The following is a 15,874-nucleotide window of genomic DNA, read 5'->3' on the forward strand; positions in this document are numbered from 1 at the left end:
GCCCTGGCTGAGACACACATTTCTAGATTGATATGGATATGACAATTTGTTAGCAGCTGTTATACTGTGGTATCATCAGACATTTCAGACAGTGATTTTTTTTTTTTTTCAACGTTTATTTATTTTTGGGACAGAGAGAGACAGAGCACGAATGGGGGAGGGGCAGAGAGAGAGGGAGACACAGAACCGGAAACAGGCTCCAGGCTCTGAGCCATCAGCCCAGAGCCCGACGCGGGGCTCGAACTCACGGACCGCGAGATCGTGACCTGGCTGAAGTCGGACGCTCAACCGACTGCGCCACCCAGGCGCCCCGACAGTGATTTTTTTTTAAGCCCTTGCTTTCAGTTCTCTTTAACTGCTACGCAGATAGCTTCCCCAGGCATTACAGACATTTTCTGTAAATATGAAATTATTTTAAAATAAAAAGTTAAAAAATAATTAAGACAATTGTAGTTACACTGTTGTCTCTCATACGTTTGCAAAGTGCCACAAAAACACTTCCAGCTCTTTCAACCACTACTGCGGCCACCCTTCACACTGAGACCAGGCTTTAGTTTAGAAATCTGTTCCATGAGTACCATCACATGGAATCCTCAACAGTCCTCAGAGACATCATTCCCATTTTGAGGCTGACGAAACTGAGGCTCAGAGAGGGAAGGGGCTTGTCTAAGGTTTGCCCAACTGTTCTTTCCCTGCTCCTGCACAGTAACATCAGAGCCCAGTGGGTGGAAAAAAAACTCAGTCTGCTCAAAAAAAAAAAAAAAAAAAAAATCACACACAAGCTGGTGATACTTTATTATACAGAGAGGTTGGCAAAGGACAGCTTCAGTTTTGTCAAAGAATCTCCATCAAAAATTTCTAGTGATTCATCTGGTGATGCAGTTAACATAATAAAACAATAGCTGATATTTACTGAGTGCTTGCAATATTCCAGAGCTATTAAACGAGATGCAAATCCCATAAAAACTGGAATTTTCATAGGACCCAGACTTAGAAAAGGCCCAGCTTCAAAGATTCTGACTTGCACAGACTGAGGACTCCCATTTCCAGAAGTTCAAAAACCTCCTTTCTTATCTAAAAGAGAAACAAGAGGGGGAAAAAGAGGTTAAGATCAAGAAAAGATAGTCTTGGTGAATAAATTCAACCATCTGGACATCCTGGTATTTAGATAGCTGTTATGGAGGGCAAGAATCCTAACCTGTGTTTTATTCAGAGTTGAAATATTTACTTAAGTAAAGGAAGAGATACTATATAAAACATCAGTTTCATTAAAGTGCCCTTTTGTTACCATTCAAAATAAAATCTCGTTTAAAAAATCTTATACCAAGATGTTTCAAGGTACCCAAAGTATGCCTAGATTACACACATATTTCAATATAGGATAACTGACAAGAATGACATCAACATAATAAAAATAACTATGGATAAAAAGGTGGTTTTTTGACACAATTTCTTATAATTAGAAAACTCATGGTGGATTACTCAGATTTAATATTATAACTGAAATAATTAAATATGGCCTCATGTGCCTAACATCAAATTTGTTAAACTGGTTTTAAAAAAACCCAGTCAGTTCAGGGGACAGGATGTGTGTGTGTATAGGAAACAGAAAGTTGTCTTTTAACCTGTACTGATATCTGATATAACTCACTGATTAATCATAATCAGGTTTGGTCATTCTGGGGATATATATAGTTTTATGTGGTAAATTAATTCATTCAGCACATTTGGAGAATTAATTTCAAATTCTTTGATAGTTACTGCCATGATGGTTGGTGACTGGCAGTCATGTTAATTATTGCACAAACCCTTTTCTCTCCAACAGATACTTCTAAACATCAGGCTAGCTTGAAAAATTAGCTCCATGGTACACAGTAGGTGGAAAATCAATTTTTCATATTTTGATGATACTAGATTACTTTCATAAATATATAATAAGCTAATGCTTATGTGGCCACAAAGGCATTCAACCAGTTTTAATTCACTGAGACAGCAAAATAATTTCCCTACCCCAAACCAAAATGGCCCTCTATATTAAGTGAGTGAGGTTTTGGGTATGGGAGATGCAGGCCATGAGGCAAGTTTGTGCCCCCGCTCCCTAGCGCATCTGTAAAGATGAAAGACAAAGATGACTATGTCTCTAAAGCAAGGCACACAAAAATATGCCAAGTCCTCCAGAGCTTCCTGTTTCTCAAAGGTACAGTACAGATGTGGTCCCCAGTGGGGCAGAAGCCATTGGTCATTTAATGAAGAAACAAAGCTGATTCCTACAAAAGATATGGAAAGGATACAGTTAGGTCTAAGGGGTGAGATGGACTTTGTAACTGCAGTTACTTCAGAGTTAAAAGACAGAAAGAATTTCAATGGCCAGAATTTTTGGCTCCCGATGTCAATGACTTTATTACTGTGTTTGAACTTAAGCTCAAGCTGAAGAAAAAAAGATTACAGGCTGGTTACACGGTACCTCGGGAATGTCCATCATCCTCCTCAACTTCTGATCTCTCCAGTTCCAGTCAAAAACCAGAAATTTTAAGGGGTTCAAATTAAGGCCACCTGAAAGAGACAGAGAGAGAGAGAGTTGCTACAGCAAAACCTTATGATAGAAGCTTATCCAAATGACTTTTTAGTCTCCAGGTTGCTTTTTGCCTCATTTGCTGTCCTCTCCCCCAGCAACTAATCTCTGCACACTAAGTGCAGCCCTTGCCTGATGGAAAACAAATGCAGAACTCGGAGATTGCTTTCCTTATAATCTTATCACTGATTCTGAGGGAAGCAGAGAAGCTGCTAAGCTCGTCAATTGCTCAAATCCTGGCAGAGAATCAATCCCAAGACTGTTTCATGAAGCCCCAGAGGGTGAAGTCTCATTCCTGACAAGAATTTGATAAGATGGATCCTGCAATCTAGGTGTGGCCTTTCAGAGGAATTGAATCCAATGGAGTCTGAATGACTCTGAGAAGGTGAATGGACAGAAGGATGAGGCTGGTGTTTGAGGTTTAATTTTAGGCAGAAAAGGAAGTAAATATGAATGGGTTCTATTCAAAGTGTGCTACCCTTTGAGAAGACTAGCAAACCACTTAAGGACTCCATTTCTGTCTTCCTATCTATCTAGAGACAATTATGGAATGTGGGGCCGGAGGGGACTTCAGCTATTGTCTGTTCCTCAGAGGTCTCAGAGTTGGTCACAGTTAGTTTTTCCCACTACCCCAAGCTGTTTCATGTGACATGTGGAAACATAACTGAAGCCTTCCTCTGCAGCACTTCCTCTCAACTCTTCTCTGTGATTATTTCAGTATTTCCCCTTCTGTCCAAAAGACTTTTTCATTCTTCTTATAATTATAATGACTCCTATTTAAATTTCCCTCTGCAAAATTAAAAATGATAAATTGAGAAGGACAATGGGTTGGTAGTCTACCCTTAAAAATAACTTACTGTTGGTGGGAGAGCAAACAGATAGTCTCTCAGGAAGGCACTAGAGCATTATATAATAGAAGCTTAAAATGCTTACTATTTGATAAAATAATTTTCTTTCTATGACATATCACTACAAAAACATCAGAAACTTAAATATAGTTAATGGGGCACCAGCATAGCTCTGTTGGTAGAGTATGTGACTCTTGATCTTGGGGTTTTAAGTATGAGCCCCACATTAGGTATAGAGATTACTTAAAAACAAAATCTTTTTTTTTTTAAAAGAAATAAATATAGTTACTTGCAAAGATGATCATTGCAGTATTATTTATAATAGCAAAAATTTAGAAATAATCCAGGTATCCTATCTAATTACTAAAAAACAATATAACTTGGGGTTAATATCCAAAATATATAAAGAACTTATGCAAATCAGCAGCAAAAAACACCAATTAATCTGATTTAAAAATGGACAGAGGAAATGAATAGATACTTTTCCAATAAAGACATTCAAATGGCCAATAGGTACATGAAAAAGTGCTCAACATCACTAATCATCAATCATATTATCAAAAACCCCCACAAGAAATAATAAGTGTTGGTGAGGATGTGGAGAAAAGGGACCTATTGTGCACTGTTGGTGGGAATGTAAATTGATACAGTCACTATGGAAAACAGCATGGAAGGACACTCAAGAAATTGAAAATAAAACTACCATATGATCCAGCAATTCTACTTCTGGGTATATATCCAAAAGAAACGAACTCACTATCTCAAAAAGGTATCTGCACCACTATGTTTATTGCAGCGTTATTTACAATAGCCAAGACATGGAAACAACCCATAGTATTCATCAACGAATGAATAAAGAAAATTCACACACACACACACACACACACACACACACACACACACACAGGGGAATATTATTCAGCCATAAAAAGGAAGGAAATCCTGTCATTTATGACAACAGGAATGGACCTTGGGGGTATTATGTTAAGTGAAATAAGTCAGACAGAGGAAGACAAATACTGTATGATCTCACTTATATGTCAAATCTAAAAAACCTAACTCATACAGAACACATTGGTGGATGCCAAAGGGAGAGGGTGGGGAAAATGGATGAAGATGGTCAAAAGGTAAAAACTTCCAGTTGTAAAGTAAGTAAGGTCTGGGGATGTAACGTACAGCACAGTGACTGTAGTTAATACTGTACTGTATATTTGAAAGGTGCTAAGACAGTAGATCTTAAGAGTTCTCATCACAAGAAAAAAATTTATAATTATTTGAGGTGATTGATGTTAACTAAATTTATTGTAGTAATCATTTCGCTCTATATGTATAAAGTCATTCCATTGTACACACTGGACTAATACAATGTTATAGGTTAATCATATCTCGATAAAACTGTAAAAACAAGTAGAATATTATGTACATATTATACAGCCATTAAAAATTAAAAATTAAAGGGGCACCTGGGGGGCTCAGTTTGTTGAGCGTCCAACTTCAGCTCAGGTCATGATCTCACAGCTCGTGAGTTTGAGCCCTGTGTCGGGCTCCGTGCTGACAGCTCAGAGCCTGGAGCCTGCTTCAGATTCTGTGTCTCCCTCTCTCTCTCTGCCCCTCTCCTACTCTCTGTGTTTCTATCTCAAAAACAAATAAAAACATTAAAAAAATTAAAAATTAAGACTATTTCATAATGAGGAAAGTCCTCATAAGATATGCTAAGTGGAAAAGGCAAGTTATAAAATTATGATATATAGCATGATCTCCACTTACAAAAATAAGTATATAAATGCATAGAAAAAAGACTAAAGGAAATATATTCAGTATTATCTAACAAGTGATTTTCTCTAAAGTGATATATTTTCTCTTCTGTGCTTTTTTGCATTTTTGAAAGGCTCTTATAGTCAGAAAATCTGCTTCATTATTAGATTAAAACAATATACTTCTGTCTATAATTGTACAGATTCCGTGCCACGGGATATCTTTCGAAGTCTGGAAACTTTCCTTAATATAGTCTACATATAAACATCTTAAGTCATAAACAGCTACATAAAACGAGTTATGTGCCATTGCTTTGTTACATTTCCAGTTTCTAGAGGGTTGGGATTGGTCTCTTTAAATGCTTTGTATGTAGCCTAACACCTGTGGTTAATGAATATTAAATCATGCATCCAATCAGAATCAGAAGTAAAAGTTATTTTCATTAGTATTATAAAAAATCAATAGATCCTTAAATGATTTTTTCACCCCTTAAATGAAATAAGCTTTCACACTGAGTCCTCACTACTCTCCAGAAATCAAATCTCAACAATCTGTATGTAGAGTTTCGTTTTCTCTTTCTCCCTCTCTCTCTCTCTTTTAAATATGGAGAAGAGTGGCCCTATTGCATGGGGTTCCTGGTGACATACAGACAACCATCTGGATTCGAGGTGGGGGAGTGAGGTGAATCTTTGGCTAAGAGCTGTGCGAGAGGCAGGGTCCATCCCTGGACCCTCCTGCTGCCCAACCAATCTCTCCCAACTGTCTCACAGGTAGGCTATGAGTGCCTCTCATCTGTTCCTTCACTACAATGCCCTCCTATGTCCACAAGACAAAAATCCAAACTCTTCAACCTAGTGTTCAAAGTCCTCCCTCCACAATCTGACTTCCTTTCGAGTTCAATCACCAGCTACTAAAGCCCACAAAGTTTCCAACCAAGAAAGTTATTCTCTTTAATGAAAATAATAACTAGCATTTATTGAATCCTTAGGGTGTGAAATTCTTTATTGGCACTTTGTTATCATATCAATCCCAGGAGGAAGATACTATCACTATCCCTCATCTGAATACAGAAAAAGACTTAGAGAGGTTAAGTAACTTGCCAAGGTCACAGAGCTGGTCAATTGCTGGATCTGGGATTTGACTCTGAAGGTCTGAATCCATGAGAGCTTAACACTGTATCTCAGTCATGTGTATCTGCCTGCCCTCTTCTGGTTCAGTGATTCTCCTATTCCTGTTTTTCTCACATTTCCATACTTCAAAGATCCTATTTTAATCCTCCTTATACTTCAAAGATCAGTTAAAGACCCTTTTCTCTGTAAAGCCTTCCATACAGATTCAGCCTCCATAATAATCTATTTCCACTCTTATAGGACTTGGAGGTGCTCATTTGGCCCTTGGCATTTAGTGCCTCATTTTGTCAATCTCATTCTATGTATATTTATCTTTTCAAGGATCAGGAGCTCTTTGAGGGGGAAAGCCTCTAGAGCTAGGAACGCCTAGACTAAGAGACTGTGGGACAGCCACTTAATCCTTCGGAGCTTCAGAGTTTTCTCTTCTATGAAAAAAAAAAAAGCTAGCGTGCAAGGGTGCCATGAATATTTACTGATACATAGGAGTGTGTGGCATAGCACCAGTGCAAGTAGGAACTCAAAAACTGTGCTTCCCTTCCTTGTCTGGGGTTGCCAAGTCTGTCACTTCTTTGTAATTGCACAGACCTTTGTACATAGTGGGTTCATTTAACCCTGGATGATTTTCATCTGGAAAGAAACACTAGTATTTTAAGCTTTTGTTTGCTTCTTGGCAAATGACCATCTCTATATTAGTTATTACATTGATGAACATATTACTTTTAGATATATTAAAAAATCTAGGAATAGTTCCAATTGTAACAGAGTTCTATTAGTATATTAAATAAGTAATTTGGAAGTGAGTATTGAAAAGAAATCTTTAATCAGTCTGGCAGGTAAAACAGGTAATAAGATCATCAGCAGATTAACAAGTTTTAGGCTACTGACTTTGAGAGAGCCAACAAATTATAAAAACCCAGCGGTGGATGTTGTCTGGAATACTTTCTGGGTAAAATATTAAAAGAGAAATGAATTTGGGAGAAACACTCTAGAATACCCGTATTTCATCCATAGAAACCTCATTTTAGTTTCAACATGTTTTATATATAAGCCCTCAACTGAAATGGAAGTCTTGGGGAACCAAGATTCAATTAATTAAGAGAAATAATCAACTCACCTAGCTCTACAAATTCTAGAGGTTGCAAACTGGTGGAAATGAATTGTGGATCCACTAACCTGCTTAAAGCAAGTGGAATCTGAATGTGTGTAGGTGGGCACATGTACTGAAGTTTGCCACAATCCTTACCATTCCCTACTGCTTCACACCTGCCTGCTAGCTCTACCGACACAAAGCTAAGTTTTCAACTCCCCAATCAACACAGAAGTCTGGTTTCATTATATCACAAATGTGGTTTCCTAAACTCACATGGGGGGTAAGGCAAACTCCCAGTACTAAGTAGGCATATCAGCGCCTCTTTTCATACCTTGTTTAATGAGTTCTTTAATCCTTCCTGGAGTTCCTACACCCAGGTGCACAACACGCTTCTCCAGCAACTTTACCTGCTCCTGGACCTATTTATTGCAAGACAGAAGAGAGGAAAGAAGAGTCTTTAGAAAGTGCAAATCATAGGCCAATTTAGAGCACTTTATCCAAAAGTTAAGGAAGTAAAAAAGCAAATGGGCTACCCTTGTTTAGGCTCAACATTCAGGGCAATGAAAGTTAAAGTCAAGATAGAAAAGCATTGCCCTATAAAACCGGGGAATCTTCAGAGAATGCAGGGGTCAGATCTCAGCGTCTGTAGAAAAATCTTGGCACACAGAGGAGTTGTGACTGTTGTGGGGGCAGGTGGGCATGCAGAAGCAGGGAATGCAAAGAACACCAGAATAGTTGTTAAATATGTTATATAAGAACAAAGAAAATATCAGCTAAGGAGATAAGAAAAAGCTGGGAGTGGCCTTTAAGGATAACTTACATCGCCCATCAGGAACCACAGGCCCTTGCTTACCTTTATGTGTTTTGCAAATAATTTCATAACTTTGCTGTCTCCTCTGAATGCTGTCATCGACCTAATGAAAAAAAAAACACATTATTGCCTAAGAAAACTTACCCATTGCAGGCCACTTTGACTACTAAAGTATTATCTTTTGCTTTATTCAAAAGAATATGGCATTTCTGTGTTTAACTATGAGCACATGCATGTGTGTCTGTGTGTGTGTGTACACAAAAAAATTCCGAGATTTTCAAGTCAGCCCCACTCTGGAAGGAAAGTGAGTAAGTTTTTTATTCAGGATGTATCTGGGTTGCTTCTAACTCTCATACACAAGGTTAGCTTTACTTAGGTTTCCTTGATAATTGAAAAATATGGATCTGCCCTTCACTTGTTAATACAGAATGTTTATATTTCAGGTCCCTGGCAGAGAATTTATCTTTAAACTCTGCAGTATAGTTCTCATTCAAAATTTAGTTGCAACAAATATCATAGAACAGTGATCTCAGACTGTGCTCTGTGGAGCCCAAGGGCATCTAACAAAAGGCTGTATGTGGCTGCTGTGGCAGATTGCTGGGAATGAGCTGGCAGGGAGGAGAAGGCTTATCTTTCAATCAGAGCAGCCCCCCCACCTTCTACTTTGCAGAGAGAAACTTTCGGCAAAATTTTACATGTGGAAATGCTTCTGGTATCAACGGGTATAAAAGTATAAAAGAACGATCTTTTAATTGATGTTTGGTGATAGACCTAACAAGGGAATACTGCTCAGCAATATTATTTTCCTTTATATATCATGATTATGTTTTGAAAAATATTATTGACCAGTAGGAATACATGAGTTTGCAAGATAGTGAATTATGCTATACACGTTCTGTTGTGCTTGATTTTTACTCACACATAAGCTTTCTCCATGGCAAGGTTAACTAGGAAGACAGTTTAGGGGACATATTTAATGTTAATTCATGGTCCTCAAGAGAACAGATATTCTTAGAAAAGCTAGAATTATTCACCATTAGTCTTTATGAATAGGGCTTGTTGTGCTAGCTCAGAAATCACTTTTTGCAAATCACCTAACCTTGAAGTATATCATAGTATTATGAACGACACAGAAGAACACAGGATTGGCAAATGAAGTGTGACAACATAGTGCTTTTATGCCCTTCAGAAAAGTATTTATGTGCAGTAAAAGCTCAAATCAATTTGACGGTTTGTTTTTAGGAGGTCATCTCCAGGCCAACCTCTTTTGCCATCAACGTCTGAATCTGAAATGAATTCTGTGGTGGTAGTTTTTAGAACACTGAAAAGTCAGTATGAACTAATATGATTTCAGAACCAGCAAGTACTGCCCCAGAAGCAGGTGGAGTCTTGAAGATCAATTGTGTTTAGAGCAGATATGTCACAAGAAACACTTGTTTTATTGAGAGGGTGTGTGATGCAAGTTAATGTGTGTGTCTTGTGGGGAAAGGAGAATTGGAAGAACTTAAAAACTACTTTTCTAAATTCATAATCAGATTAGTTCATTTAGAAAAATAGATGCTAAATAGCTACTGAGCGTCTACATTTGCACCTCACTTTATTTTTCTCCAGGACTTGGATTTTCCTTTGTTTTATCTCCTGTCAAAGTCTGGTACAGAGCCTGGCCCTGGAAGAGGGCTAGTCCCAGTAAACCCCTTTTAACTCTGATGGCTCTTTTCCGAAAGCTCAATGTTACCACCGATCCAGTGGAAGGAAGCCTTTTTGTTTTTTCTACGAGAATGCAGTAAATGAAAAGGTATGTGAAAGCACTTAGTAAAGCACTGACAAATTATCTTTAAAACATAATTTTTATATATAAATTTTCAGCCCATTTGGAATTTATCTTGGTATGAGAGGCGAGATATGGATCCAAAGTTACTTTTCCAGATGGCTACGTACTTGTTCCAACACCATTTATTAAATAATCCATCTTTCCTTACTGATTTGTCACCTTTGCCACATGCTACATTTTCAAATGCATACGGGCCTGTTTCTAAACTTCCAATTATGTTCCACTGGTCTGATTTATCACGCATATGCCAGTTCCATACTGTTTTGATTAGTGAGACTCTGTAATATATATCCATTGGTAATCTGATAGATACTATAGGCATAGTATCCTCTCACTAATATTCTTTATCAGAATTTCCCCAGCTCTTTTTTATTCTGTATTTTCTCTTATGAACTTAGAACTATAGCTTATCTTTAAACTTTGAACTTTAGCTTATCTAGCTAAAAAAACAATTCTATTGCAGTTTCACTGGGAATCTGTGAAATCTGTAGATCAGTCTATGTAACACAGACATCTTTATAACATCAACTCTTCCTATTCAACAATATAGTATACCCTTTTGTCTGTTCCAGATCTTCTGAGTGGCTTGTGTAATATTTTCTTGATATAGATTTTGGTAAGCTTATTCTCTGGTGTTCCATTCTTGTTATTATTTTTTTATTTTATTAAAAAAATTTTTTTGATGTTTACATATTTTTGAGACAGAGAGAGAGAGACAGACAGACAGAATATGAGCAGGGGAGGAGGAAAGAGAGAGGGAGACACAGAACCCGAAGCAGGCTCCGGTCTCTGAGCTGTCAACACAGAGCCCCACACAGCTTGAACTTGTGAATCGTGAGATGATGACCTGAACTGAAGTCAGACGCTTAACCAACTGAGCCACCCAGGCGCCCCTCTTGTTATTATTTTAAATTAGGTCTTTTTTTCCATTATTTCTTCCAACTGGTTATTGCTCGTATTATTTCCTTGCTTTGACTCTTGCCCTCTACAATGCGTGTTCTCCACAAAGCAGCCAAAGTGATCCTTTAGAATGATTATTCAGATCATGTGACTCCCCTGCTCAAAATCTTTCAGTAACATTGCGTCCCAGCGCCTTTTGTGCTTCCTGTTCACTCTGTCTGGAATGCTCTTCTTCCAGACATCTGCTTGGCTTTCTCCTTCACTTTGTTCGTGTCTCTGGTCAAATGTCATTCTCCTTGGAAAAGCCTCCTGTGACAACACTTTTAAAAGTAGCCCCCCACTCCCTTCTATCCCTTCGCTATGCTTTATTTTGTCTTATATAACTTGACACTACCTGACATTATGATGTATATTTATTTGTTCATTGTTACGTCTCTAGCATACAGAGCATATCAGCTTGACACGTATCAGTTATTCAAAAAAACATTTATGAAATGAATGGGTGAAGCATCCAACCTAATAAGCTCCAGGGCCCGGAGGGCAGAGCTGCAGATGATCAGCATCAGGACCGATTTCTTCTCATTATGATTTTTCCGAAGTTTTACCCACTTAGGGCAGACTGAAAAAAGACCATTAGAAAAATATTACTCTAAATACAACAAAATAGGGCCCCCAAAGTTGCGTATTCTCCAATTATTCTTTGTTAGTATTTAATTAAAGTAAAATATAATGAGTACCATGTAGATTCTGTTATCTGGTTATTCTAGATATTAGATTAAAATGAAAAATCATTAACTTATAACACAAAGCACACAATATGCCAAGTTAGCTAAATATGATTAGCGAAATGTTAAATCTTTATATCTAAACTATTTCATTGTAAGCCACAAATAGATGACTACCTAATATGAATAATCTAGCTTATTACTGGCTATCCACAATACATGTTGAAAAGATGAAATTAGATTGTGCAATAGCCATGATCTGAGTTCTGAGCATGTGAACAGAATTTCACAATTTCACAGCTAGAATAGACATCACATGTCCAACTTCCTTATCTTTCAGATAACAAAATCAAGTCCCAGAGGAATACACAGTGACTTGTCCCAGGTCAAACAGCAGGGACCTGGTACTAGAATACCAAGTACTGGAATACCAAGTATTCTCTGGATTCCTAGATCAATACTAATATTAATTTATTATAAACCAAAAATGAGACCAAAACCCACATTCTCAAAGCCAGAGAAAAACAAGAATAAACATAAATAAACAGAAATTAGTTCCAAGATGGACCTTAAGAGAAACCTCTATTTCAAATCCATTTTAGGTAGAAAGTTTTGCTTTTAAAGGTAGTTTTAGAAGTTTTTAAAGAGATGGATCTTGAGCACCTAGGTGGTTCAGTCATTAAGCATCTGACTTTGGCTTAGATCATGATCTCATGGCTAATGAGTTCGAGTCCCACATTGGGTGAGCTCAAGCCCCACTTCAGATAAAACATGAGCCCCACTTCAGGTGGGCCCTGCTTCTCTTTCTCTCTCTGCCCCTCATAGGATTCTCTCTCTCTCTCTCTCTCTGCCTCCCAGTCATGCCCTCTCTCTCTCTCTCTTTCTCTCAAAAAGAGAAGTAATGAAGTATTTAATGAAGTAATAACAACTTGGTGAGTAACTTAAAAGAAAATCATAGTTTACTTACTTTCTTTTAGGTATGATGAAAGACTATGAGTCAAATCATTGGCCTTGAGGAAACAGGAGTCTAGAATATGACAGACATGCTTTGTAGAGGATTTTGCCAACACACACATGATCAAAACAGATTAAATGAATAAGGATGTACAACATTAGTGAAGGGGGGCTCATTATATATTTTAAAGTGTTGTCCAGTATTTAAAACAACAGCAGCAACAAGAACAAGTAAACTTTAACCTTTAAACTTTAACCTTTAAGCCATAATTTCTTAGAGTAGTGAAACAGACTAATGAAGTATGTTTATTTTTCAAATCTATGGAATAAGCAATACACAAAGGTAAAGGGGAAATAGCTAACACATCTATGTAGAGATGCTCAAACTCATTAGTCATCATAGAAGTGCCTATTAGTGCAATGAAATAATACTTTACACACACATTAGAATGAGAATCCTTAGATGGATAATACCAAGTATTGTCAAGGATGTAGGGTGATAAAACTCTTGTGAAATGTAGGTGGAGGTATAAACTGGTAATAGCTATTCTGGAAAGTACTAAAATTAAGTTGTATACACCCTATGACCCCATGATCATATTCCTGAGTAAATGATGGAAAGAAATTCTTATGCGGTCTATAAAGGGACATACACAAGTATATTTCTCCTAGCATGGTGATAGCATTTGTGATAGTGGGGAGCACAAGGCAACCCAGGTGTCTGTATCTAAGAAAATGGATGACCAATATGTGGTAGATAAAATCATTGGAATATTATGTAGCATTTAGAAGCAATGAACTTGATGTACATAAAGCCAGATAGGCATATCTCAAAAAAGGTCTCAGTGAGAAAAAAAACAAAATGAGAAGTTCAGCACATCATTTAGATAAATTGTAAAATGAACATACATACAATGACATGACATTTTACAAGCATATATACACATTTAAAAACATATTAACACATTAGACTGAATGCTATGGGGAATGTAAAAAGGAGTGTGGATTGGGGAAGAGTGGGAATAATGCATCAAAATACAACACAGCACCACAGTAAAAGACAATATAACACTTAAATAAAATATAGGGGTCTTGCTCAACCAAGGACTATCATGGTCTAGCAATTATGTAGTATTATTAACTCTGTACCTGAGATGTATAAATAAAAAAGGAAAATCATGTTTATCATTTTAATTCTTTCTACAGGAAAAAGGTTTTCGGTAAACACTGAAGAGTGCCAAGGAGTAAACTATTACTTAATTAAATGACATTTATATTGTGACCCAGCATATATAACTCATATTATGTAATTAACTTCAAAGATATTGCTTCCTATACAACTGTATAGCCTTTCATGGTCTTTAAAACTGTAATTTCCCAAGCCTGGATATGATCAGACTCACCCTAAGAGCTTTATAAAAGATATAGATTCCTGGGATGGACTCCTTTTGTTAGTAAGTCAGAATTCCTTGGGAGTGGGCTTGGGGATTTGCTTTTTAAGTTCTTGGGTGATTCAGTTGCTGCTAGCCTACAGGCATTTAGCACTGATCTAAACCACACTGCAGCCCTCAGGAAGTCAGCTGAGTTAACTCCAAGAGATTCCTGCCTCGAAACTAATTAAGTGCCCATGTGTATGACATTTGCAATGTACAGCGAACAATATTAATTGAAAAGACATGTTCCTGCCCTACAGACACAAATAACCTCAAATCAAAACCCTTAGACACTCAGCAAACAAATAGGAACAATCCTTTATGATCTATATCCACTTATATTTATGCCCCTGACTGGAGCCTGTTCCAAATAACCCACAGTGTGTCCCTCCTTTTACCTATCGTGGACTTCCTCTCTGTCCTTGGTCGCATAAGTGTACCTACTGGGATCTTTTCCCCTGAACGTTCTTACAATGCCTTATTCACTGTGTCTCAGAATGGCCTAATTTCTTAACTGAAAATAAAAACCTGTTCTTTTTATCTATAAAAGTATTTTTAACATTTTCCTTCCTTCCTAAACCGAGCCATGGCCACACATTCTTGCTTAACTACACAACTGAACTGTAATATAGCAATAATATAATGTAAACTCACTATGCAACTCAAATGACTCTTAAAGGTTTCTTCTGACCTCTGATTCTCTACAATACTAGAAAACTAAGATTTATGATGTTCCATAAGTATACAGAGTAGCAGTGACCCCACTATCTCACAAATTCTTCTGAAGTTGAAGGTATACTCTAACAAAGAACTATAAGGAAAAAGACCATTGAGGCAAACTTCAGTTAAGCTTGGAAAGGAAGCTTTGTTATAACACTTGGTACCTGCGAAACAGCAGTCAGGACGTAGCTCTCCTCAAAAGAACTATACCCAGAGAGAAGTGGTTTCTAACTGCTGTTGGAGCCGTTGGGGTTTTGTGGGTCTAAAACTCCAGATCTCCCTCATGTGGAAATGCACTCCTTAAATTCCCTAAAGCGTATTCCTTTTGGAAAAGAGACAGGGGGCACTCCTGTCTCTAAATTCAATGTGCATTTTGTTTTCAAAAGCACATCACAAAGGAATTATAAAAATTCAGGGCACAGGAAGTTTTTCAGCTTCTTAAGTCTCTAGAAAGCATAAAGTTGTAATGGAAAAGGGAAATCAAGCTACCCTTGACCTTTTCCAATAGCAGTAATTAGATGTCCCTAGTAATCTAAAAATAGCTCATCTGAAACAGTGGCACCCAAACTTTGTGTGATTTTTATAACATCTCTTTTCTTTAATCTCCACCCAAAAGAGTTCCAGGATGTATCAGAAATTTCTAAATTAATTAAAATTAGTTGTTTCAAGAATTCTGCAATATCTGTAATTTAATTATAAATATTCTAAGGCAGTAGATCTCAAACAACAGTAGAGAATCAACTTGGGTGAGGGGTCAGCTTTGCTAAAAATGCAGAATTTTATCCCTATCTTTAGATAGTTTGCTTGAAAGTCTGGCCTGGAACCCAATACACTACCATAAACACAAAACTGTAACTAGAAATCTGTGATAAGAACAACAACAACAAAACTAAAAGCTTACTGAAGCTAAAGTTCTTGTCTATAAAAGATGAGTAAATTAATGTTTCATATCTATACTTTTAAATATGTGCTTTATCTTTATTTTAATTTAACTTCTATACCCAGTAGGGATTCTTACTCCTTGAAGAATGCTAAAAAAATGCACACTCAACAGTAGCCTTTTGAAAAAAATGCAATTACAAATCTTTCTATTAGATTGAACAAA

At 37.1% G+C, this 15,874-nt stretch overlaps 1 protein-coding gene across 1 annotated transcript in view; it reads right to left on the reverse strand.

The window, feature by feature from the left end:
* Positions 1–284: 284 nt before the first annotated feature.
* The window catches only part of CMSS1 (cms1 ribosomal small subunit homolog), a 387,785-nt gene continuing 372,195 nt past the window's right edge, over positions 285–15,874 (reverse strand). The window contains exons 5-10 of the mRNA XM_047098584.1: positions 12,630–12,689; positions 11,454–11,556; positions 8,249–8,309; positions 7,727–7,814; positions 2,465–2,553; positions 285–1,074 (exon numbers count right to left, since the gene is read on the reverse strand). Of these exons, the coding sequence (XP_046954540.1) occupies positions 991–1,074; positions 2,465–2,553; positions 7,727–7,814; positions 8,249–8,309; positions 11,454–11,556; positions 12,630–12,689 (485 nt within the window). The 3' untranslated portion in view covers positions 285–990. The remainder of the gene's footprint in view (positions 1,075–2,464; positions 2,554–7,726; positions 7,815–8,248; positions 8,310–11,453; positions 11,557–12,629; positions 12,690–15,874) is intronic.

The sequence above is a fragment of the Lynx rufus genome, unplaced genomic scaffold (genome assembly GCF_022079265.1).
Source record: "Lynx rufus isolate CCGP_SWC_20201006 ecotype Redwood Valley unplaced genomic scaffold, mLynRuf1.p SCAF_5, whole genome shotgun sequence".
NCBI classification, from domain to species: domain Eukaryota; kingdom Metazoa; phylum Chordata; class Mammalia; order Carnivora; family Felidae; genus Lynx; species Lynx rufus.